The sequence below is a fragment of the Octopus sinensis genome, linkage group LG7 (genome assembly GCF_006345805.1).
Source record: "Octopus sinensis linkage group LG7, ASM634580v1, whole genome shotgun sequence".
NCBI lineage: Eukaryota > Metazoa > Mollusca > Cephalopoda > Octopoda > Octopodidae > Octopus > Octopus sinensis.
Genome location: NC_043003.1, coordinates 46761766 through 46789265, shown reverse-complemented (window position 1 = coordinate 46789265; position 27500 = coordinate 46761766). Strand labels below are relative to the sequence as shown.

The 27500-nt window shown below is 38.2% G+C and overlaps 1 protein-coding gene across 2 annotated transcripts in view; it reads right to left on the bottom strand.

Moving 5' to 3' along the window:
* LOC115214306 (myelin regulatory factor-like) overlaps positions 1-27500 on the bottom strand; it is a 150834-nt gene that overhangs the window by 78424 nt on the left and 44910 nt on the right. For both annotated transcript variants that reach the window (XM_029783474.2, XM_036504730.1), the window contains exon 2: positions 7469-7544. In XM_029783474.2, coding sequence (XP_029639334.1) covers positions 7469-7544 — 76 coding nt within the window. The remainder of the gene's footprint in view (positions 1-7468; positions 7545-27500) is intronic.

Below are 27500 nucleotides of genomic sequence, written 5' to 3'. Positions count from 1 at the left end.
CCTAATTTTCAAACTAAGATTCTATCATGAACCTGTCAATGAACCAGTCTTTTCTATGATATGCAAACGTCTTTGCAGCAGGTTAATTATTATATTGTAAATTTTATGTTCTGTTTTTCATAATCGTCTGAATATCGGCAACAAGACACTCCAGGTAACTTTTTATTATCACTATACTTTCTGTATTGAGTACTCAGTTATATTTCTCTTGCTCATACTTATGATTACATTTCTGCCTGCCTTCTCTCTCTCTCACTCCCTTTCTTTCTTTCTTTCTTTCTTTCTTTCTTTCTTTCTTTCTTTCTTTCTTTCTCTCTCTCGTTCTCTGTATATCATCATCATCATCATCATCATCGTTTAACGTCCGTTTTCCACGCTAGCACGGGTTGGACGGTTCGACCGGGGTTTGGGAAGCCAGGGGCTGCACCAGGCTCCAGTCTGATCTGGTAGTGTTTCTACAGCTGGATGCCCTTCCTAACGCCAACCACTCCGCGAGTGTAGTGGGTGCTTTTTACGTGCCACCGGCACAGGTGCCAGGGGAGTCTGGCATCGGCCACGATCGGTTGTTGCTTTTAACGTGCCACCGGTACGGAAGCCAGCCAAGGCGGCGCTGGCATCGGCCACGTTCGGATGGTGTTTTTTATGTGTCACCGGCACAGGTATCACAACTACTATTTCCATTGATATTGTTTCGATGTTCATGTACTTGACTCATAGGTCTCCTCAAGCACAGTGGGATGTTCTGGAATCCAAGGTATATATATATATATATATATATATATATATATATATATATATATATATGTAAGTATATATGGGTGTTTGTGTATGTGTGTGAGTGTGCGTGCGTGCATGTGCATGTGTGTACGTATGTATGCGTTTGTGTGTATTTATGGGTACGTGTGTATCTGCATTTACGTGCATGTATGCGTGAGAGTTTGTGTATGTTTATACATACACACGAATGCTCATATGTATGCGTAAGAGTATGCGCTTTCCTGAGTGTATGTGTGTATACGTGTATATATGATAGTTGACATAGACCGTCAGACACAAAACACAGAACAGCTGCCATATTTGTATACACGGGAAGCCCTCTCCTGTGTGGTAGGTGGTATGTGTGTTATGTTTAGTAAACCCCTATAATATTGATTCTGCTATTTCGACCCCTACATTATTAATACACAATGTCAATACATGTTCACTGTTTTAAATATCATTTTACTATTTAGTTTACCCTCTAAGGTATGTTTACCTTGTTATGTATCTATATGTTTGTGCACGTGTGTAGCTGTGTATATGTGTGTAGCCGTGTGTCTCTGTGAGTATAATTCTATGTGATTGTGTATGTATATATGTGGGTATATATATATATGTCGATGTCTGTGTATATATGTGTTTTGTTCACGTGTGCACGTATTGTGTACCTATGTGTTTGTGCATGTGTGTAGTTGCGTGTCCGTGTGTGTGTGAGACGCTATGTGTCTGTGTATGTATGTGTATGTATAATATATAATATATACTATATATATATATATATAATAACATTTAAATAATGAGGGGGATAAATTAATATTAATTTAATTAATATCAATTTAAAGTCAGTAGCCTAGCCTAGTAGTTGATCGTAGGTGATCTACTTCTAGCATACGGCTGACCACCTAGTAATTCTGCCCTTTAAATATACACATGTGTAGATATATATATATATATATATATAATATATATATATATATATATATATATAATATATATATATGTTATTATATATATATATATTATATATAATATATTAGATATATATATATATATATATATTATAATATATATATATATATATATATGTACGTATGTATATGTGGATGTCTGTGTATATTCATGTGAATGCCTTTGTGCTCGTGTGCACATGTACATAGATATGTGTACGCGCATGTTGTATAATATAATACTGTGTATGTGTGCGTGAATGTTTATGTGTACGTGTATGTTGTGCGATATATGGTGAGAGTGAAGTTCTTATGTTGTGTAAACGAAACTTTGATTCTTACACCTTATACAATGCTTTTATTTTATCGGTTGCCACCTTAGTAATCCTCATGAAACTACTACTACTACTACTACTACTACTACTACTACTACTACTACTACTACTACTACTACTACTACACCCATCACTACATTCACTTCTAGTACAACTGCCAATTCAGCCGTCAAGATCACCACACTAACTCCACTACAATCTCGACATTAACGTATACATATATATATATATATATATATATATATTTATTTCAAATTTTGGCACAAGGCCAGCAATTTCTGGGAGGGGCTAAGTTGATTATATCGACCCCAGTGTTCAACTGGTACTTATTTTAATCGACTCAGAAGGGACCGAAAGGCAAACTCTACCTCGGCGGAATTTGAAGTCAGAATGTAAAGAAGGACGTAGAGACAGACGAAATGTCGCTAAGAATTCTGCCCGGCGTGCTAACGATTCTGCCGGCTCGCCGCCTTAACGTATACAAATATATATTATGCCCACGGGCTACTAACCCCAAGATTCCGAGTTCGATTCCAGTTAGTGATCTGAATAATAATAATAATAATAACAACAACATCGAAAGATACCTTAGGAATGAGAACCCAGGTTCGAAATTTCCCCAAGACACCTGATGAAGGCTGGAGGGTATATCAGCCGAAACGTTGTGTTAACAACAAACAAGATGAAGACAAATATCCGTCAATTGTAAATAATGTAAATAATGTAAATATATATATTAGTTTCAAGTTTTGATACAAGACCATCGACTCCAGTGCTCAACTGGTACGGCGGAATTTGAACTCAAAACATAAAGACGGACTAAATGTCGCTGAGCATTTTGCCAGGCGTGCTACCAATTCTGCCAGCTCACCGCCTAACATATAAAAATATATTGATATCAAATTTGGGATCAAGTCCAGTAATTTCAGGGGAGGGGGTATGTCGATTACATCGACCCCAGTGCACAACTGCTACTAATTATAATCGACCCCGAAATGTTGAAAGGCAAAATCAATTCCGGTGGAATTTGCACTCTGAACGTACAAATGAACGAAATGCTGCTAAAATTTTAACTAAAATATTTTAATTGTTTTTGTGTTAGTATTGCAATAAACGTCGAGGCGCGTAGCTTAGTGGTTAGGGTGTCAGCATCATGATCGTAAGATTGTGGTTTCGATTCCTGGACAGGGCGACGCGTTGTGTTCTTGAGCAAAACACTTCATTTCACGTTGCTCCAGTCCACTCAGCTGGCAAAAATGAGTAACGCTGCGATGGACTGGCGTCCCGTCCAGCTGGGGAACACATACGCCATTGAAACCGAGAAACCGGGCCCATGAGCCTGGCTAGGCTTTAAAAGGGCGCAAAAAAAGCCATTGCAATAAACCAATAAACCACAGCCAACCTTTTTAGTCATGTCTGACATGAAGATTTCTTAGCTAAGTTGTTCATCTAAGAAAACTAGCTTTCTTTATCTCTTGGATCGGGAGAATCTTGTTTGAGTGCTGCACCGGAAGTGGTGTCGACGGGATTGTACCTAACCATGGAGGTCACGATTAGCATCACGGAACACGTCTTACCCACCACTCCTCAGCTAAAATATTCAATAACACGATCCCTGCCAACAAAAGAACCTCAATCCCAGCACTCCTTTTCTTTTTCTAATTTTACATCGTGCACGCAGCAACGCCTCTCTAATACTCCTCCTTTCAAACTCACTTGCCGCACAATCACGTGTACATAGTGCAAGTAAATACTTATAGAAGTCCTGCTATAACTCGAAAACTAAGCTCGCGATCTGGTCTCTCTATTGTCATCAAATTTTGCAGACATTTTCTCCTTGAGTATCTGAGGCCGGGCGATGTGTGTGTTTATGAGCGAAACACCTAAGCTCCACGCGGCTCCGGCAGAAGATAATGGTGAACTTCTGCTGACTCTTTCGCCACAACTTTCTCTCACACTTTCCCCCTGCATCTTGCAGCTCACCTGCGACGGACCGGCGTCCTGTCCAGGTGGGGAACCTATACGCCAAGGAAACCAAGAAACCGGCCCTTATGAGCCAGGCGTGACTCGAGAAGGAACAAACATGTATGTATGTATGTATGTATGTATCTATATACATTCGTGCATACTTATATACATATATACATATAAACCTGCATATATATGTATATATATATATAAAACTACTAGAAAGCCAAGCTGTGTGTTCGCATTAAATCCACAAGAGATGTATCGCAATTTGGAAGTAAAAGTTCCTCCCTAGAATGATCCAAAGTCATTTGGGAGAGATCTGGAATGTAAACAAACATCACAACCATAATGCAATGTTGTCAGGTGAACTACGGGATTTATAATTTAGAAAGATCAAGCGAAACTTATAATATCAACAGTGAAAGTCTCTTGATGGTTGTCGCAAAACTACAGAATGGAAAAATCATCTGGAAAAACCTGGTAGTCGGCTATTGGTATAGAAAGCTTACATTCTACAGGACAGTCTTCGTTAACCTGTCCAAAAGAACAATGTACGTCAAGATTGATGAGTGAGATTGTTTGGCTGTTGCATGCCCAACACTTGGAGCTAAAAAGCGGCAGAAAATGCATGTGGCCAAAACTATAGACGCATAGCGTACTTGAATGGGATGTATAAATTATACACATGTTGCTTTAATGCATTCTTCCAGGTTCGCTATGAAACTCATAATGTGGTCCCTAAAGAGCAGATAAGAAAAGAGCAGGAAAGAAAAGAGTCTGAGGCTTCGCCCAGCAGTTCCTCATCGAGAAAACTGTCCTCTAAGGAGCGAAATAAAACTGTCGAAACTTGCTGACTGGAGGGTTAGACTATACGGAGAAATTTGACCCTGTTTCTGACTCATCAATAACAAAGTCACTACGTCTTGTTAAGGTCCCGACTATTAAAAACAATACCATTAAGAGGCTAACAAAGATATGGCTTACGAAGCTATCGCTAAAAACTGAAACAACCTCTAAAATTCACTGACAGACTAAAGCTATCAACAGAATATTTTAGGGTGACAGCTTATTAGTTATGAATTTTGTACTGGTAGTGGTACGCTTGTCAGCCTTGTTAAGGAAGTAGAAAGGTTGTACGATAGGAGTCATCTACACCTTTTTTGTTGATGAAACTTCAGCTGTACTCGCATGATATTCACGACACCAAGAGACAGTTAAGGAGTAAGTACGACATTCTCTCAGAACATAGGAATGGATTTTGGTCAGGACAAGATTTCGTATCCGGTAGTTTAAATAAGGGAAGATTATCTACCAGGCAATGAATACAGATGCCAATGACCTGTCCGTCTTTTTTATAACCACCTTGGCTTTTGTAGTGTGCCTGGAGGAATGCATTCAAGCAACATGTGTAAAATTTATACAAACCATTCAAGAAGGCTATGAGTTTATAGCATTTCCCACATGTATCTCCTGCTTTTTAGTTACTAGTGTTGTGCATGCAACTGCCAAACATACTGTTAGGTCTTTCCCAGATGTAGTTTTATTATTTATTATTCCTAATGGCCTTGGAAACAACGAGAATATTGCATATGTTGTAGGAAGGATCGTTCACAATGTTTTTGAAGTGTTCCTACACACACACACACACACACACACACACACACACACACACATATATATATATATGTACAAAAATATACATATATTTACACACACATACATATATAAATATCATATGTAAATATATATATTGATAATATATATGCATATGTATACACACACGTATAGATAGATAGACAGATACATATATACATATATATATAACTATACTCACACAAGCATAGGCACACACACATATACATATGTATAGCTGCTACTTAGTACATGAGCTAACATACACAAGCACATGCACACACGTGTACACGGAGAGAGAGAGACAGGGAGAAAGAGAGGTAGGGAGTTGGAGAGAGATAAGGAGGTAGATTTTTGAGTATGTGCGTGTATGTCGGCGTATTTCATGTACATATATATATATATATATATATATGCGTACGTTTATATGTATATATGCACACGCACGTATGTACATATATATATATGTATGTGTATGCATATATATATATATATATATATATATATATATATATATATACACACACATATATATATATATATATATATATATATATGTATGTATATGTATGTATGTATGTATGTATGTATGTATGTGTGTATGTATGTATTTTGATTGGTATTTCTGTAGCTGTGCCAAGCTCAACCCCCAGCTGTAGTCACTGCAGAGATGGTACAGCGGTGACGTGTTAAATCCCTGTGCCATCACCGAATCGTTGTCTCTATTTGTGGACAAACATTTTTCAGTCTTTTGTTTAACATGTTAAGGGAATGTCAGAGACAGGGCCACATGTGGACACACACACACACACACACACACACACACCACACACACACACACACACTCGCACACCACTGTTACGATATAGGCATACGTATACACTCATGTATAAATATATACACATGTACACACATACTTACATCATAGAGCTGCACAAATCCACTGGATGACACTCCAACCCATATATATTCATATACACACATATATACGTACATACACACACATAACATATACACACATATATAAACAAGTATATATATATATATATATATATATATATACAGACAGACACACATATCTATAAACACATACATATATATACACGTATATAAACACACACACACACATATATGTATATATACCTACACACACACATATATACATATACAGACATATATGCACACGTGTATATATATGTACACACACATATGCCTTTATATAAATATGTATATACACATATGTTTGCTTCTATGTGTATATATGTGCATACACACGCATATATTCATATATTCAACAGGTAGAGACATTGCATGAGTGTATGCGTATATGTATATTTAAATGTATGTATCACTGTATATATATATATATATATATGTATGTATGTATGTATGTATGTATGTATGTATGTATGTATGTACGTATGTATACACACACATGTGTATGCATATATGTATGGCTGTAAACGTGGATGGGTTACTGTAAGAACATAAGTGGTAAACGGATTGGAAGTACGCGCTCACACACGCACGCACACACACACACACACACACACACACACACACACACACACACACACACACACACACACAATCTTCGGAAGCCTCAAATTTTTAATAGATCTTATAAGAGTATACAGAGCGTTCATAGCACACCTTAGAAATACTGCATTGTAGAATATTAATATTTTACCATGCAATGAAACAGATACTAGCACGATGGAATTATAGTGTAGTAGAATAGTAGAATAGTAAAATAGCGGAATAGTAAGATAGTCGAATAATAGTTTTTTTTATAGAAATGATATTTTAGACCCGAATACATACGTGCTGTTGTCGTTGTTAATGTAGTCCTCCAACTGGGTGAAATCCAAACCTTCATTTTCGAACCCAACTTCATTGCCTGAAAAATGTATAAATAATAATAATAATAATAATAATAATAATAATAATAATAATAATACTAATAATAATAATAATAATAATAATAACAATAATAATAATAATAATAGTAATAGTAATAATGATAAAAGCTGATAAATCGGATATTATCATAAAAGATCAGACGAAAAGGATGTGTTTATTAATGGACATGAATATTCCTTGCGATCACAATATAGCGGCGAAAGATTTTGACAAGATTAGTAAATATAAATACTTGCTAATAGAAATTGAAAAAATGTGGCATATCAAGGCGACTACAGTACCAGTGATTGTAGGATCTCTAGGGATGATAAAAAAAGGTACTGAAACTTATTTGAAAATGATAGCAGGCTTACCATCCCTACAGGAAGTGCAAAAAAGTCGTGTTAACTGGAACGGCTCATGTACTGAGAAGAGCATTATCGCTGTGAAAACAACATCCATTCATGAATTTATTTATTCATTAAATTTTTAAATACATATTTTACCTGTGAATTTGCGTGTGTAATCTGGGAATGCATACAATGAGCTTCTCTGGCCTAGGTGTACGGAAGACACTCGGCGAGAAAGGGAAGAAAATTTGAAGAAAGAAGGAAAAATAATGATAATAATAATAATAATAATAATAATAATGATGATGATGATGATGATGATGATGATGATGATGATGATGATGATGATAATGATGATAATGATGATGATGATGATAATAATAATAATAATAATGATAATAAAGATTATATCCATAGTATTCGTCGTTATCATCATAATCATCTTCGTTTTCGTCATCGTCGTCATCATAATCATCATCGTCATCATCATTTTCATCATCATCGTCATTATAATCATCATCGTCATCGTCATCATCGTCCTCATGGTCGTCGTCGTTGCCATCATCATCATCATCATCATCATCATCTTCATCGTCGTCGTCGTTGTCGTTATCATCATGATGCACATGCAAGTAAACAATCTGCTTAAAATACATCCAAATTTTTCCCAAATTTCTCCAACGTTTCTTTAAAACAAAAATATCGTACATTCATTACACGACGTTTCTGTAACACCTTGAATGTCCCCTGTAGTTTTTTTCTGTAAAGATTTAGGGTCTAGACAGAACTGACATATTTCATTACAAATCTTTTTTTTTATTGTTTTTGTTATTGATTGAATATTCTTAGGTTTTAGGAGATATACTTTGCAACGGCCATACAATCTATCAATGGTGATGGTGGTGGTGGTGGTGGTGGGGAAATTAATCAAAGATTCCCTTCTTTGAAATTTGAGGTTTTGTGCCTTTGTCAGAAACTAATAATAACACATTTAGAAACTGTAATTTTTCAAAAGAAATTCTGCAGATGTCACTACCCACCACAGCTTCTATTAATCTATATAATATACACGATGCACCTATGTTTCTACCCATGCAAACATCCCAATAAAAAAAGGGAGCGAAAGAAACATAGAGAGGGCCACGTTCGCATGTGACATCACAGTTACAGTTACTATAATGGCCTCTGTTCCTCAACCCTGGCTGAAATCAAGCTTCCTCCACTCATACATTCGCAACCCACACGCGTCTCTTTCCCATACGACACTCATTGTCCTATTCATCTAGCTTCGAATTAACCAGTGAGCACAAACCTTTCTTCTCAGAATATTGGTCATCTGGAAAATTACTCTTCATTAACCATATTTTTTTCGCGTAAATGTTGCAATGGTTCTGGAAGAACATCAATGATATTATCTCACTAGTTCCGGGAAGTGGGGTTGCGAAGATCATTGCATGGTTTTTCCTTCCGGACCCAGCAAATACAATAATGCTATCGCTCATGTACATCCCCAGAGCTACTCGAAACTTTACATAAACCACTTACAACATATCGGGGGACCCAACTACATTATCTTAAGAATAGTATGCCCTCGTTCAAATAACTACCAACACTAGCACCACCAATATCAACATCAATACTACTATAGCCAATATAAAAAAAAAAGACAAAACGAAATAATGATCAACATCGTGATAATTTCTAAGACGCTGGATTGTGATTTGAGCTTTATTTTTAGCGGGCTGAGCAACTATGTTGAGGTTCAGTGCCGATATGTGGTCAAAGAATTTCATCCGTGACTATCACGGCCTTTTCTATTCTTAGAGAAGTCAGCACCGCATAATTCAATAAGTCTTTTCTAAGACGCTGAGAAATGATTTGAAGATTACTTCGAAACTATTTCTACATAGAGGCGTCCTCATTTGCTCGAACATGCTTCGATGGAATCTTAATGTAATAAACGATAACTCAACAGCAAAGTAACATCGAACACTCATTCGACAAGCAGCCATAGCTCCCTTAAAATAAACGTTACTGTAGTAGTTCTCAATATTTTTTTTTTTCGTGGTGCACTGAAGATGAAGAAAAAATCCTACACGTTGCCTCGAAAAATATAAAATGCTGATGCATTTCGTATAGAAACTTAAAAACAAAAGGTGCACTTTACAGACGAGGTGGCATCAAAAGTTTCCAGGACTAATTATGTTTAATAAAAAATAATTTATTTACTTAATTTTTGATATCATCACCTTCGAAATAGTCACCTTGCACAGCTTTCCCACCACTTTTCGAATCTGGCCTGGAAGTTGTTTTCTGTAAGCGAGTCGAGGACCTTCTGCGCTTCGCTCTGGATCTCGACAAGGGTACTAAAACGGCGACTTTTGAGTTGCATTTTCATCTTGGGAAAGATATGGAAGTCTTCAGGTGCTAAATCTGGTGAATAAGACGTGTACAGAAGCGATACAATGTTGTTTTTCGCGGGAAACTCAAGGGCGAGGAGAGTTCGGTGACAGGGTGCTTTGTTGTCAGGTAAAATCCAATTCTTCGCGCTCCACAGATCCGGTCGCTTTCCCCGAATTTCCTCCTTCAAATGCTTCAAAACGTTGCAGTAGTACTCTCAAGTGACGGTCTGGACTTGGTGGGAAGATTTCTCAATGAACAATACAAAATTTCCCAGGGTGACACTCATAGCAGGTCTTCCAGATTGCTCGTCGTCTTCCAGGGACGTTCTTCCGCAACTGAGGCACCCGTGCCACTAGAAACATTGCGTATGACCCATTGCCTAATCGGCGTAAGCTTGCCGAAGCATGCGCAATGTCTCTGTAGCGGACTTCTCAAGTTTAACGCAAAATTTCACGTTGGGTCTCTGTTCCAACTTCCTGTCTATGACAAAATCGCAGACTACAGCATACACGTGATAACAAAAAGACAAATTTCACAACTTGCGAAGTAAACACAGCAATGTCACTCAGCACACTGCCTCATGAAGGTCACTGCTTGTTCTCGCTGCTTCATGAAGGTCACCGCTAGCTCTCGCTGCCTCATGGAAGTCACTGCTAGCTCTCACTGCCTCATGGAAGTCACTGCTAGCTCTCGCTGCCTCATGAAGGTCACTGCTAGCTCTCACTGCCTCATGAAGGCCACCGCTAGCTCTCGCTGCCTCATGGAAGTCACTGCTAGCTCTCACTGCCTCAGGGAAGTTACTGCTAGCTCTCACTGCCTCATGGAGGTCACTTCCAGCTCTCGCTGCCTCATGAAGGTCACTGCTAGCTCTCGCTGCCTTATGGAAGTCACTGCTAGCTCTCGCTGCCTCATGAAGGCCACCGCTAGCTCTCGCTGCCTCATGGAAGTCACTGCTAGCTCTCACTGCCTCATGGAAGTCACCGCTAGCTCTCGCTGCCTCGTGAAGGCCACCGCTAGCTCTCGCTGCCTCATGGAAGTCACTGCTAGCTCTCGCTGCCTCATGGAAGTCACTTCTAGCTCTCACTGCCTCATAGAAGTCACTGCTAGCTCTCGCTGCCTCATGAAGGTCACCGCTAGCTCTCGCTGCCTCATGAAGGCCACCGCTAGCTCTCGCTGCCTTATGGAAGTCACTGCTAGCTCTCACTGCCTCATGGAAGTCACTGCTAGCTCTCGCTGCCTCATGGAGGTCACTGCTAGCTCTCGCTGCCTCATGAAGGTCACTGCTAGCCTCGTAGAAAGTTAAAAATTATTGGTTCACTTTGTAAGTAAAGTTTAAAATAACTGGCACACTTCGTATACAGCAGTGGTTCTCAGGCGGGGGTCCACACGACCCTTAAAGGTCCGTATAAGATTTTGTTGTTAAAGTCTATGTGCAATAAATTGGTTTACAATACACAAAATATTTCAATTTTTTTACACAATTCCTAATAATACTTAATTATAACAATATAAAAGGATTTTTTTTAAAGTATTGAATGGGTGAGGGCCCAGTAGAGTAGAATAGAAATTAAAGGGGGTCCATAGGCAAAAAATGGTTGAGAAACACCAGAGAGAGGGTTAAAAGCAACTGGTGGACTTCTCGTGAAAAGTTAAACGTTACTCGAACATTTCGTATAGGAAATAAAACAAAACAAGCTGTTTAAAAGTCTAAAGTATGGAATAAGAAACTATAAAGAGCAATTGTCTATCTTGATTTATGAATTCATACATGTGTATGACTAAACTAAGAGTAACGCCTGTTTCAAGATGGTGATGAAGTGTTAATATGACTTTTCTAAGATCTTAAAATAAATTTTGAAAACTCCGCAGCGCAGGAGTGGCTATAGGCTCAGGAGTGGCTGTGTGGTAAGTAGCTTGCTTACCAACCACATGGTTCCGGGTTCAGTCCCGCTACGTTGCACCTTGGGCAAGTGTCTTCTGCTATAGCCTCGGGCCGACCAAAGCCTTGTGAATGGATTTGGTAAACGGAAACAGAAAGAAGCCCGTCGCATATATGTATATGCATATGTATATGTATATATATATATATATATATATATATATGTGTGTGTGTGTGTGTGTGTGTGTGTGTGTGTGTGTGTGTGTGTGTGTCTGTGTTTGTCCCCCCAACATCGCTTGGCAACTGATGCTGGTGTGTTTACGTCCCCGTAATTTAGCGGTTCAGCAAAAGAGACCGATAGAATAAGTACTAAGCTTACGAAGAATAACTCCTGGGATCGATTTTCTCGACTAAAGGCGGTGCTCCAGCATGGCCGCAGTCAAATGACTGAAACAAGTAAAAGAGAAAAGAGTAAAGAGAGCGCTTCTAGCTACCTCTTGTGATATCAATTTGTAGTGGGGGAAAAACGCAACACAAACATACAAACAGATGCATACACATATGTTTATATATACATATACGTACACATCAAATTCACTCTCAAGGAATGTGTACGTATGTATACATATACGTACACATCAAATTTACTCTCAAGGGATCTAAGGTGCCACGCAGTGAGACTGAACCCAAAACTACGTGGTTGTAAAGCGACCTTCTTAACTACATAGGCATTGGGATATACATAAGATGGCGGATTTTACTCAAGGCTGAATAACTGAAATAAACTAAGTTGGCAGCATTTTCAGCAGTAGTAATGAAATGAACGATTGGACAGAGAGAGGAACATACTGGATATTGTCTGAGATATAAAGTATCTAAAAATAAGATAAAATAAAATGAAACAAAACGGGATGATCGTTGTTAAAATGTCTTTGATTAGAACGCCTTTCCTAGTTCTTGACTCACCTGCAGCTAAACAACAACAACAGCAACTAAGCAGCAACAACAACAACAACAACAGCAGCAGCAGCAACAATCAACATTACCAACACTACCTCCACCACCCCCACAACAACAACAGACCAACGCCCATCAAGCAGATTTCCAGGATTTTCTTGTTGAGTCAACTTTTAAAATTATGTATTCTTGTTAGAATTGCTGTTTAACCCCAGGATATATTTGAAAGAGGATATCCTTGATATTTTGATCCAAGGTATTCCAGCCGTTGCTATGTCGACTAAATTTTTAAGCGGTGCAGGGAGGGGGTGTATGACTACATTATTTAATGTGTCTTTTCCTTATTTAAGATATGATTAGAAGAAGATTTGGCTGCTGTTCCATTTAAGAAAATTTTCAATACTCCACAGCCATTGAAAACGCTTGGTTAATGTTCGTTCCCCTTCTACAAGAGGAATATCACATTTAACTACAGAAAAAAGAATAAATATTCATAATAACTAATTCATTTATTTATTGTAATTGAATCATATGCCGTATAGTGGAACAATTATTTCAAATTCTTGGTCCAAAGCCAGCAGTTATAGAGGGAGAGATTAGTAGATTAGATCGACCACAATGCTCAACTGTTGTGACCCCCTTCGGTCATGAATGACCATGGGACTGCACCTAGAAAGTTACCGTCCGAGGCACAAGTCTGGGCAAGGTTGTTTATGGAAGACAAGCAGTCACCCATGCATACTGGCCTCTCCTCTCCACGCCACCGATATTATCCAAGGGAAAGGCAAAGGCCGATACAGCTTGGCACCAGTGACGTCGCAGCTCATTTGTTTAACGTGCAAGTGGCTGAGCACTCCACTTTGAAATACAGGTACAACAGAAACAGGAAGAAAGAGTGAGAGAAAGTTGTGGTGAAAGAGTACAGCAGGGTACACCCCGCCCCTGCCGGAGCCTCGTTGAGCTTTTAGGTGTTTTCGCTCAATAAACACGCGCAATGCCCGGTCTGGGAATCGAAACCGCGATCCTACGACCGTGAGTCCGCTGCCCTAACCACTGGGCCATTGCGCCTCTACAACAATGCTCAACTATACTTATTTTATTGACACAGGAATGATGAAGAGCAAAATAGAGCTCGGTGGAATTTGAACTCAGAACGTAAAAGAGCCGGAATAAATACAGCTAAGCATTTTGTCCGGCGCGTAACGATTCTGCTGGCTCGCTGTCTTAAATACTGTAGAATAATAAAGTCCTTGGTGCGCTTAAAAGAACAAAGTTATTTTTAAGAGTTAATAAATTGTTTTATTTTGAAAAGTTATTTAAATAAAGAATACACTTCGTGACCTCTAGAATGCCATCTCGTACCCCAGGGAATGTGGGTATCCCTTGATTGGGAACTTTTGCTCTGGAAAGTTGAGCAACCATTCGGGGCTCAGCTAATGGCTCATATGTACGTCTGTGTGCGCATTAGTATATAGATGTGGAGTGCGAGCAAATCGTTGCAGAAATGTAATGTGTGTGTAAACTAAATGTGTATATATGCGTGCGTGTGTGTGTGTGTGTGTGTGTGTGTGTGTGTCTGTGTGTGTGTGTTTGTAGATGTGTAGATGTGTACCAGGAACATTGAAACCTAGAAAACGGACGAGAAAAGCCAATTATTAAACTGTCATGTACAAACACCTGTAGTATTGTTGAGGGTCAAACAACAAAATACGGGAAACCCAGAAGTTTTCAGTGTGAAGCTCTCGAGAATTTAAACAAGGGTGGAGGAGGAGAAAAAAAAGGAAAGAAGATGGATAAAGGGGAATGATGGAAGAACGGGGACTTTTAAAGAAAGGAAGGTTATATAAGAGAGTGAGAAAGGGCGCCAGCTACAGGAGTGAACGTCGTTAGTAAACTGCATGTCTGAAAGGGGTTTCTGACTGAGATGTATTGATGTAAGGGTGTTTGAGGTGTGTGTATGTGTATGTGTGCGTGTATGTAGGTATGTGTGTCTGAGTGCATATATGTGTGAGGGAGAAAGCGACAGACAGAGAGGCGAACAAGTAAAGAAGGGGCGATAGAATTGGGTTGAAGAATTTAACAAAGCAGTTGTGTTGTTTGCATGTGAGATTGAGTGAAGGGTTGTACATGAGGAGAGCGTGACATAGATAGATAGATAGACAGGGAGATAGATAGATAGATAGATAGATAGATAGATAGATAGATAGATAGATAGATAGATAGATAGAGAGAGAGAGAGATAGAAAGAGAGAGCTGGGGGAAAACGAGTTTAATAGAAACAGAATGGAAATGTGAGATAGATACAACGAGAGAGAGAGAGAGAGAGAGAGAGAGAGAGAGAGAGAGAGAGAGAGAGAGAGAGAAAGAGAGAGAGGTGGGAGAGTGTAAACGGGAGCAAGGTGAACGGGTGAAACTCTTCTGTCCGCAATCCAAACATTCATAGCTCTATATTTATTTACTTGTACCCACTCACGTACACTACTAACTTTTCTAAGTGGGAAGTTTACAAACATACACATTTTCCTGACTACCTTCGAGCCGTCACTTCCTCTCTCTCTCTCTCTCTCTCTCTCTCTCTTTTCCTCTCTTCCTTTCTCTGTCACTCACACACACACACACACACACACACACACACACACACACTTACACACACGTATAAGTAAATATTTTTTCTCAGTTACATCCATAAAATTTTGTATATAAAATTACAAAGAAATGCACACTCACATATGTATATATATTTATGTGTATACGTATCTATCTATCTATCTATCTATCTATCTATCTATCTATCTATCTATCTATCTATCTATCTATAGGTACATACATACATATAGGCACACACACGTAGGTACATGCGCATATATATATATGTATATATATATATATATACACATATTTATATAAGTATATACACTCTATCCGCCCACAAACATAGAAGTATATATATATTTATGTATATGAGGCCACAAGTATGCATATCTAATATACATATTTAATTATCTTATTTACCCATGTATTTAAATGTTATCTTTGCACGATAGTCGTATCTCCATGTATAGATAATAGAGAGTCAATCTTCTTTCTTCAATATTTTGTAAAGACGTTTTACAGTCATCTTACTGCAGCTTGCTTTCTTCTATGTTTCTCAGTATTCGAAGTTTAAGGCGTAGGATTGTTGCTATTATTGTTGTTGTCGCTATTGTTTTGTCGTTGTATTTAATTAAGCAGATCTACGATTGAAACATTCCATTCGTGACTCTCCGGTCGTCTTTTTTTCCTTTTTTTGTCCTTTGTAACTATATAATGTAGAGCAGACTAAAAGACGCGTGGTCTAATGACTAACAGCGATCATAGTACACTCATAAACGTCGTGGATTTGATTTCTGGGGCGGGTGGCACATTGTGTACTTGAGCAAAATATTTCATATTACGCTGGTTCTCAATTCACATCTGCTCAACTGAAATGAGTACCAAACTGAGTGTTAGTACAGCGCAATGCAGCGCTGTGCAGCCCTTTCTCCATTTAAATCTAGGACATTTACCCTGCCCCAAGGACATTTACCCCCGAGGACAACAGATGATGATTTAAAACTTCTTAATATACTGGGGAGGGAGTAATCAAACAAGGCGGGTAATTCTCCGAGGAGGTAGCTGTCGTCGGGGGAATTTTCCTATGAGGAGGTGGGGCTAATTGTCCGGTGGAGATAATTGTCCTGATACACTCCATTTAGCTGTCGCATCCCAGACGTTCCGCTGGTCTAAGAGTGGGAGAGCCTAGAGCAATGATTCTCAACCGGGGTCCATATAAGATTTTTGGGAGACCATCAGGGCCGGATTAAGACCCATCGAGGCCCTAAGCACTTAAAAGATTTTGGTGCCCCCATAAAAGATTATGTAATTCAAAATATAAACAATAACAAACCATAAAATAATTGTTATTTTTCAAAACGAAACAAAACAGTAAGAGGAAAAATAATTTTTTGCATTATTTTTGTATACTTCCACTTTATTTATATTTGAAAAGTTCCCTCCTACTTTTTTGAATTGCGAAGTCTTTGATCAGATCCTCAAAATTAATCTTAGTTAATAAATCTGAATCTATACTTAGTAGTGATAAAGGAATCACGAATATTATTTTAGCAAGTTTAAAGTGATTTCTTTTGCGTCGTAAACCGTTTACCATTTCTGTGGTGCCTCCTTCTTCCCTTGATGCCCTAAGCACGCACTTATTTTGCTTAATGGTTAATCCAGCGCTGGGGTCAATAGAACCAAAATAGTAAATTGGGAATCCACTGTAGTATATTTAAAGGTGCATGAAAAATTTGTTTTAGATGTATTTATTGAAAGAAACGACTATGTTTCTTTCTAATTAATTTTACATAGTTGAACCTACACAAGTTAATGTGCGAAAAACAAAGTAGGAATTTTGAAAGAAGTATCTAGAAAACTAGTTTTTAAACATTGAATGTTATGGAGGTCCACCAGAATAAAATAGTAATCAAAGGGATTTATAGGTAAAAAAAAATGGCTGAGAACCGCTGGCCAAGAGGATACATTGGCACCTTAAAGAATTAGCGAAAGTGTGGTACATACTACTAAATAATACTCGCTTGCGAGTAAGGGCTATGGTTTCTTGCTTGTTTAGCACAAGATTATCAAACTACATTATATGATGCATCATTTCACGTACTTAACGCAGTAAGATGGTATTATTGTTTGTTCCTTCTCGAGCCACGCCTGGCTCATAGGGCCGGTTTCCCGGTTTCATTGGCGTAAAGGTTCTCCATCTGGACGGGACACCGGTCCGTCGCAGGTGAGCTGCAAGATGCAGGAGGAAAGAGCAAGAGAAAATTGTGGCGAAAGAGTCAGCAGAAGTTCGCTATTACCTTCTGCCGGAGCCGCTTGGAGCTTAGATGTTGCGCTCATAAACACACACATCGCCCGGTCTGAGATTCGAACCCGCGATCTCTCGACTGCGAGTCCGCTGCTCTAACCACTAGACCATGGGCCTCCACAAGATGGTATTATAGCAGCATGTAAATTAAAGTCAACCATCCCCGGATGTAAGCTTTTTATTGAACTGGTGACCCTTCAAACACTTACTGGGCAACACAGATCGATATTGAATGTACTTCCTCTGTTATGATAAAATTAGAATCAAAGTTCAAAAGGAAAAGGAAGGGGTGATAATAGAGAATTGATTACCAATGTTGTTATTGTACAAAGTCTAGTGTTGATGACGATGATGTTGATGGCAATGATGTTGGTGGGGACCAACACTACATTTCATACAACAACTGCATTGATAACCGGTTCTTTCTCTACCACCACCGCCACCTTTTTCTTTTAAATTTTGTTTAGAATTTTATCATAAAAAAAAGACAGTACATTTAGAATCGATCTATGATGCACAGTAAATGTTATTATTTTTAAAGTTTGTGAGTTCAATAAAAGGTTACGTCTGAGGAGACTGACTTTAATTTAAATATTATTAATAGGATTCAAACATATAAAGCACTTGGGCCGGCTTCAAGCGTGGAAACGATCGTTTTGTTCTAATCGTTAAGACGTTATAGGGTAATTTAAGGAATATTTGGCTACTATTTCTTGCAGGCCGAGTGACAGCGTAGAAGTTTCGTCTTCGTAGTCCTATCCTTATTTATGTGCTGTTTCCCATGGAAACAGACAATATGTGACTTCCGGTATATTGGCAACTGAAGCTTCAGATTAGTTGAAATTACATAACTTTAAGGCTTGTAACTGTTTTTTATTAATGATTTTTAGAAAAGATTTCGTCAGCAGCAGGCAAAACTACGCGGGTGTAGAAAATTTGACAAAGATCTGGCGAACATTTGAAAAACTTTGGTGGGTTGGAAAGAATTAAAAAAAGTACCCTAATACCTACCTACCTACCTACCTACCTACCTACCTACCTACCTACCTACCTATCCACCTACCTGTCTATGTATGAATGCATGCATGCATGTATGTATGTATGTATGTATGTACGTACGTATGTATGTATGTATGTATGTATGTATGTATGTATGTATGTCTGTATGTATGTATGTATGTATGTGTATATATCTGTATGTATCCGTATGCCTGTCTGTATACGCACATATGTGTGCGCAGATACGCACACGCATATATATATATATATATGTTTGTATGTGTATGCATGTGTGTGTGGGTGTATATGGCACGTGGTTATAATCACTCATCACGAGTAATACACACAGACATACATAGACAGATTTAAATATGCATTAGGCACAACTAGAAATCAGTTGTAGATAAAAGTATATTCACACAGCATGAATATATACATTCACATAACATTCACATTTACACATACACACACGTACGCACACACATTCACGATCAATAACTCTCACATTCACACACTCTCACATTCACACACTCTCATATTCACACACTCTCACATTCACACACTCACGCTCTCTCTCACACACGCTTGCTCTCACTAAGTTCTCAATTAGTCCATCTTCAGCGGTAAACGATGTTCTTTCACATCAAATTACATTTAAATATTATAATATCTCCAATGACTTTAACCTTTGACATCAGCCAAATCAGCATTATTAATTATACACATGTGACTGTGATAGTGATCACCTGGTGATCACAATCATATCTGACGAAGCCTGATGAAGGGTAGAGACCGTGCAGTGAGTGTGGGAATCTTTAAGGGTAATTATTCGTCTTGGTGTGCAAGTTAGGTTTGGTGTTGCTTTTAATGATGGCAATGGAGTGCCCTACAGCAGAAGAATAGCTGTTTATAAGGCGGCGAGCTGGCAGAAACGTCAGCACGCCGGGCGAAATGCTTAGCGGTATTTCGTCTGCCGTTACGTCGTTCTGAGTTCAAATTCCGCCGAGGTCGACTTTGCCTTTCATCCTTTCGGGGTCAATTAAATAAGTACCAGTTACGCACTGGGATCAATATAATCGACTTAATCCGTTTGTCTGTCCTTGTTTGTCCTCTCTGTGTTTAGTCCCTTGTGGGTAGTAAAGAAATAGGTATTTCGTCTGCCGCTACGTTCTGAGTTCAAATTCCGCCGAGGTCAGCTTTGCTTTTCATCCTTTCGAGGTTGATAAACTAAGTACCAGTTACGCACTGGAGTCGGTGTAATCGACTTAATCCCTTTGTCTGTCCTTGTTTGTCCCCTCTATGTTTAGTCCCTTGTGGGTAATAAAAAGAAATAGGATCATAGCTGTATGTGCGCGTGCATGTGTGTGCATGTGTCTTGTATGTGTGTGTGTGTGTGTGTGAAGTAGTTATTAAACAAGCTACATAGTCACCCGCCGATTTTATCTCAAATTATTGTCTACAGATTTGAAAATGTTCAGAGCATAGGATAAATAATATAGATACACATGCATGGCTGTGTTGGAAGTAGCTTGCTTCCCAACCACATGGTTTCGGGTTCAGTTCCACTGTGTGGCAGCTAGAGCAAGTATATTCTACTATGGGCCTTGTGAGTGGATTTGGTAGACGGAAACTAAAAGAAGCCCAACGTATACACCCAACCCCCCACATATACAACATATATAGATATGTATAATCTTTACTCTTTTACTCTTTTACTTGTTTCAGTCATTTGATTGCGGTCATGCTGGAGCACCGCCTTTAGTCGAGCAAATCGACCCCAGGACTTATTCTTTGTAAGCCTAGTACTTATTCTATCAGTCTCTTTTGCCGAATCGCTCAGTTACGGGGACGTAAACACACCACCATCTGTTGTCAAGCGATGTTGGTGGGGACAAACACAGACACCAAACATATACACACACATATGTATATATATATATATATATATATATATATATATATATATATATATATATATATACATATATACATATATACGACAGGCTTCTTTCAGTTTCTGTCTATCAAATCCACTCACAAAGCTTTGGTCGGCCCGAGGCTGTAGTAGAAGACACTTGCCCAAGGTGCCACGCAGTGGGAATGAACCCGGACCCATGTGGGTTCTAAGCAAGCTACAGCCACACAGCTACTCCTGCGCCTACTATATTTATTTATTACTATTCTTTTACTTGTTTCAGTCATTTTACTGCACCTATACTGGGGCACCACCTTTAAACATACACACGTGCGCGTGAACACACACACACACACACATACACACACACACACACATATATATATATATACACTCATGTATATATCTATATATAAATATGTATGTACATACTATTGTTTGTGTTTGTCCCCAACTACCGATTGACAACCGGTGTTGGTTTGTTTACGTGCCTGTAACTCAAGGGTTCGGTAAAAGAGTCTGATAATAAAATAAGTACAAGACTCAAAATCAGTACAGGGGCCGGTTTGTTCGACTAAATCCGTCAAGGTAGGTTTGATTTCAGTCGCTGGCCGTAGTCCCATGACTGAAACAAGGAAAATATAAAAGATACTATACCTTTTACATATTATATCAGAAGAGTATCTGGAGAGAGGCAAGGGGATGACGGTCGGCCCTGGTGTTGGTGGTGGAGTAGTTCTTTTGAGTCTGGCGTATAAGTTTTTATAGGCTTGAGCCCTCGGGTTGGGAGCGACAAACTGAAAGACTGTGTTGGGGTACACACGTTAGCTTTATTCCTGATTTTTTTTGCCAGTTTACCCCTAAAACCTCTCAGAAAACATGTTGTATTTAAGAATGGTCATGTTGCCAGTTTAGCCAATAAACCTTTGACTATAAATCAGCTCGAACATGATAGGCCCGGGGTAGTGCAACAAAACTACTACCACTATTACCACCACCATATATATATACATATATATATAATATATATATATATATATATATATATATATATATATATATATATATATCAAATTATATAATTCACACGTTGAATTTTTTGTGGGACGAACAAGATTTTTCTTTATTGAAACTGAAATTGAGAGTTTCACGTCTCTGCGATCTTCAGGCGAGAATTGTTACAACGCAGGATTAGAAGTGTATTTATATTTCTTGATTAGTTGTTTTTGTAATGTGGTGTTTGTATTTCTTGTAAGTATAGATGGGACGGTGTGCTATTTATTTGTTTAGGATTGGTTAGCGAGCTGGTGTTGTGGCATTTTTCTTTCTTTCTTTCTTTCTTTCTTTCTTTCTTTCTTTCTGTGTATGTGTGTGTGTACATGCGTATGTGTAAATAAGCTCAAAAATATTTCCTTGTATATATGTTAGAAAAAATTCTAAAGAAATACAAACTACTGTTTGTATTACGCACGCACGCGCACAGGCAGATACTTTTTTCCAAAACAAGGGAAACAAAATTTCATAAAGAACAGATGACTTTTATTCACAAAACAACTCGCAAATCACTCAGCCGTAAAATGCATCTCTCAACAGGGTCACGGATATAGCTAATAGATATGTCTTCAAATACTTTTTTAAATAACTCATTCGTACAGAACCGTCCGGCTTTTGCTTATGTACAAGGAACACAAAACTGCGTTATGTAACATGTCATTATTTAAGATAGTAGGGTATGATTTGAATGAAATTTGGCTACGGTTTCTACTGACCACGTAGAGGTTTACTTGAAATTCTGGCACCACCTCCTTTGTAGCAAAGTAACCTGGGAAAGCAAATGTGAACTCAAAATACGCGAGCAAACCCTGTAGTACTTTATTCATCCAGCGCAAACATCACGATTCATGAATGAGCAGGTACATCAAATTGGTCACTGTATCTGCTAGATATAGCAACTAAATGTCCCTTAGATTGCTCCCTCACTCTCTTCAACAAAGAAACGAACACATGAGATAATCTAGCTCCTGCGTGTCGTTCACTTCTGGAATTCCAATGACCATGGTTCTACCTTTTGGTTATTGCTATGGCTGTTGTTACGTAGCCCCAGCGTTGACATGGTATGAGAAAACATTGATGATGACGACGACGAGAGCGGCAGTAACAGTTACAACAACAACTACAACTACTACTACTCACCTTCTACTCACCTTCTACTAAATAAAAATAAAGTATGCCTCTTTCTTATTAAATCAGTTTCCCCAACTATACGGGCCGCAAAGAGAAATTTAGTAAAGCTGCCTTCCAGCTCCGGAAGAAGGAGTTGGTTCAAAATTCAAGGGAGCTGTGTTTTCTTTTTCCTTCTTTTTTTGTCTTCTTAGGGAGGGACTTAGCAGGTAGTTACAAGTCTTCTTTGATTCTTAGAACCCCAGACCAATATACCAACCGACATCCCCATACTCTTATAGACCTTGATTACCACCGAGACGTTTCCTTTATCTAGTACTTAATTTACTACCAGATAACCCTTTCTACTAAAGGTACAAGGCCTGACGTTTTGGGGGAGGGGATAGGTCGGTTACATCCATCCTAGTATTCAACTGGTACATATTTTATCGATCCCGAAAGAACGAAAGGCAAAGTTGACCTCGGCGAGATTTGAACTCAGAACGTAAAGACGGACGAAAAATGCCGCTAAGTATTCTACCCGTCGTGCCAACGATTCGGTCAGTTTACCGCGTTAATTTAGAACCAGAGTTGTCCAGTTCAAAGCAAAACATATTTTACTAGGAACAAAGTATGATGCGATCTCATGACAACTTCAGTGAAGAGATAAACATTTTCATTTTACTCGGCCACGGCGATTCCTCTTCTTGTAATGTTAACTTAAACATCAAGCAATTAATGTTATGTAATTTGTTTTTATTTTTCTTTTATTTTTTTATTTTTTCCTTTCTATTGAAGCACTGAAGAGAGTAGAACAAGACAACCACTTACTTTTAAATCTTTTGCTGGGAATTAATTGAAATTATTTTCCCATTTGAAAAATAAATATATAAAATATTCAAATGTACTCAGCTAAATAACTTGAAAAGCTTTTAAAACTCAAACGAAAATCTCGGAATCAAAGAAACTGTAATATTATAATAAAGCAATAAATTAAAGACTTGTCGGCAACAGTTATTTTTTGTATTTATTTTAGTTTAAATTATTTGCTTAGTTGAAAGATTTCTTATTTACTCGACTCTTCTTATTCTATTCATAATGAAATAGTTAGTCACGCACTTCAAAAAAAAACAAGAAAGTAAAAAAAAAACGCTTACTGCGGGGGAGTATGGCTTTTCAGAACTTACAGCCATTTCCCCACTTTAGTATATGGATTCGGTTGTTATTACTAAAATGTTAAATGTCGGTTAGGAGTCATGATTTGTATCGTTAAGAGTGGCGGTCGATTCGCAGAACCGTTAGCGTGGCAGTAAACTGTCTTGTGGTATTTAGTTACGACCCCTTTCATTTTAACATTAAGTCACGCCGCGATCAACTTCACCCTTTGTCCTTCTTGAGTCGATAAAATAAGGTACCAGTCAAATACTAGCGTCGATCTAATCGACTAGTTACTCAATTAGACCGACTCTAGATCGCCAAACTTCTGGCAGTGTGCCTAGTTAGAAATAGTTAGAAGCGGTAAATTAGTAAAATCGTTACCGCGTTGGACAAAATGTCTTACGGAATTGGTTCTGATTTTTTACGTTCTGAGTTTAAATCTTACCGAGGTGTGAAGTTTGCCTGTCATCCCTCAGGTGTTGATAAAATAGCCTATGAGAGAGTTAAGTAATGGAATCAACTCCACCGCTAGAATTGATTTCAGAAAACCTTTGACTATAAATCAGCTCAAACATGACAGACCAGAGGTAGTGCAACAAAACTACTACCACCACCTGCAAAACAACAGCAGCGTGCACTAATGCATTAATGCAACTACACATCATTATGTTACACTTATATATACAAGAACCAACAAGATCCCTCTCCTATTAAATATCGGTCCTTATGTCGCTATTAGCGACAATTATTACTAGAATTCAGTTAGATGTTTATTAAAATCATAAATACTTGTTAAGAAAGTGGTCGATTTGCAGACAGAATGCTTTCCGATGATTGTTTCGGTTGTCTAAGTTAAGTATTCGAATTCTGTTGAGCTCGGCTTTGTTTTTCATTCTTTAGGGATTCGTTGATAACAGAAAGTACCAACGAGGTTCTGGAGTCAACTTAAATCGATGAATTCCCCCACAAAAAATATTGTGGTCTTTGTTAAGAATTAACCACATATATAACTGTAAATGATCAAAAGAATCGGTAGAGCGGCGGAAAAAAGTGAAACAATTTGTGTTTGAGCTAAAATTCTATTTTAATCAACTAGCGCCAGACTAAAACCAATAGATAAATGTTGCGTCTGCTACGTTCGAAAAAATACGGGGAAATGAGTCGTCTGCTAAACATAAATCGAAGCCTCTTTACTACTAGAGGTATATAGTTAGCTCAACCACATTTCTTTTTAGACATCATAGAGGATTTACTTGGTTGTACGTTCTGTTAGAAATAGCAGCCAAATCTCTCTCGAATTATACCAACAGATTTTATTTTTATTATCATTATTATTATTATTATTATTATTATTATTATTATTATTATTATAAGGCATCGAGCGGGCAGAATGGTTAACGCGCTGGACGAGATGCTTAGCGGTATTTCGCCTGTCGCTACGATGTGTCTTTAAATTCCACCGAGGTCGACCTTGCCTTTCATCCTTTCGGGGTCGATAAATTAAGTACCAGTTGCGTACTGGGGTTGATCTAGACGACTGGTCCCATTCCTAAGAGTTTCGTGTCTTGTGCCTTGAGTAGAAAAGATTATTGTTGTTGTTGTTGTTGTTGTTCTTCTTCTTCTTCTTCTTCTTCTCTTCTTCTTCTTCTTCTTCTCCTCCTTCTTCTTCTTCTTCTTCTTCTCTTCTCTTCTTCTTCTTCTTATTATTATTATTAAGGCAGCGAGCAGGCAGAATCGTTAGCACGCTGGACGAAATGCATAGCGGTATTTCGCTCGTCGCTACGTTCTGAGTTCGAATTCCGCCGACGTCGACTTTGCCTTTCATCCTTCGGGAGTCGATAAAACAAGTACCAGTAAAACACTGGGGTCGATGTAATCGACTTAATACCTATGTCTGTCTTGTTGTCCCCTCTGGTTAGCCCCTGTGGGTAATAAAGAAATAGGTATTTCGCTCGTCGCTACATTCTGAGTTCGAATTCTGCCGACGTCGACTTTGCCTTTCATCCTTCGGGAGTCGATAAAACAAGTACCAGTAAAACACTGGGGTCGATGTAATCGACTAGTCGCCCCCCCCGTAAAATTTCAGGCCTTGTGCTTCCAGTAGAAAGAATTATTATTATTATTATTATTATTATTATTATTATTATTATTATTATTATTAGCGTTGAGGCTGGTTGGAAACACTGAATAACGAAGTCAAACATTCATCGTGTGTGTGTGTGTTTGCATCTCGCCACCTGACAACCATTGTTGGTTTGTTTACGTTCCCATCACATAGCGGTTCGGTAAAAGAGACCGACAGAATAAGTACCACACTTATAAATAAATGCCGGGTTCGGGTTGATCGCCTAAAATCACTCAAGGCCAATCACTGCAGTCCAATGACTGAAACTATTTATTAATTGATATTTTATTTCTTGAAAGTTAATATTTGAAGTTTCAGAGAAGACAGGAAAGCATGCTTTGCGCATGTGAGACCTTCTGGATACAATGTTACCTAACATCTAGGTTTGACCTTCGTAATACAAGCAGTAAATAGACTGAAATATCTCCCAAATGCAATCAGATTAAAAACAAAACAAAACAAAAAATAGAACAAAAAAAAACCCCACTTCTTCCATCCTTTTGTTTTTCACCAACCTCCCTAACACAAAATCCTGTCAAATGTTTATATACTTCCTAATTAGTTCCTTGTCCTTCTTTATCTTCATTGTTAAGATAAGAGATAACCGCATTTCGGCAAGATTTCAGCAGCAACCAGAAAACCAGCATATAAAGATAAGGCTGTGATGGTAAGTAATATAACTCTACAACTCGTAACAAAATGGCTGAACATCAGCGAAGCTCTTTTGTAGATGAAGGTACAAATATGATTATTCCAGAGGAAATTTGACTGCTATTTTTAGCAGGTCAAGCGACTGCCATAACATTTTAACTGCGATATGAAGTGCCATATGGTTCAAAATCACCTTCCACAGGTGATTTTGAGCTATGATTTTCAAAGGTGATTTTGAGAGGATATAACTTGTAGGAAATTTGACTGCTACTTTTAGCTAGTCAAGCGACTGTCATGACATTTTTACGATATATTTGTTATAAGCTGTCAATTTGTAACTACCACCGTTTATCGACGTTACATTTTAAAATTATTTTTTTCTTTGAGATTTTTTTTTAGATAGAAATCTTGTAAAAATATGAAAACAAAATGAAAGAATTTATGAAATAACATTTAAATA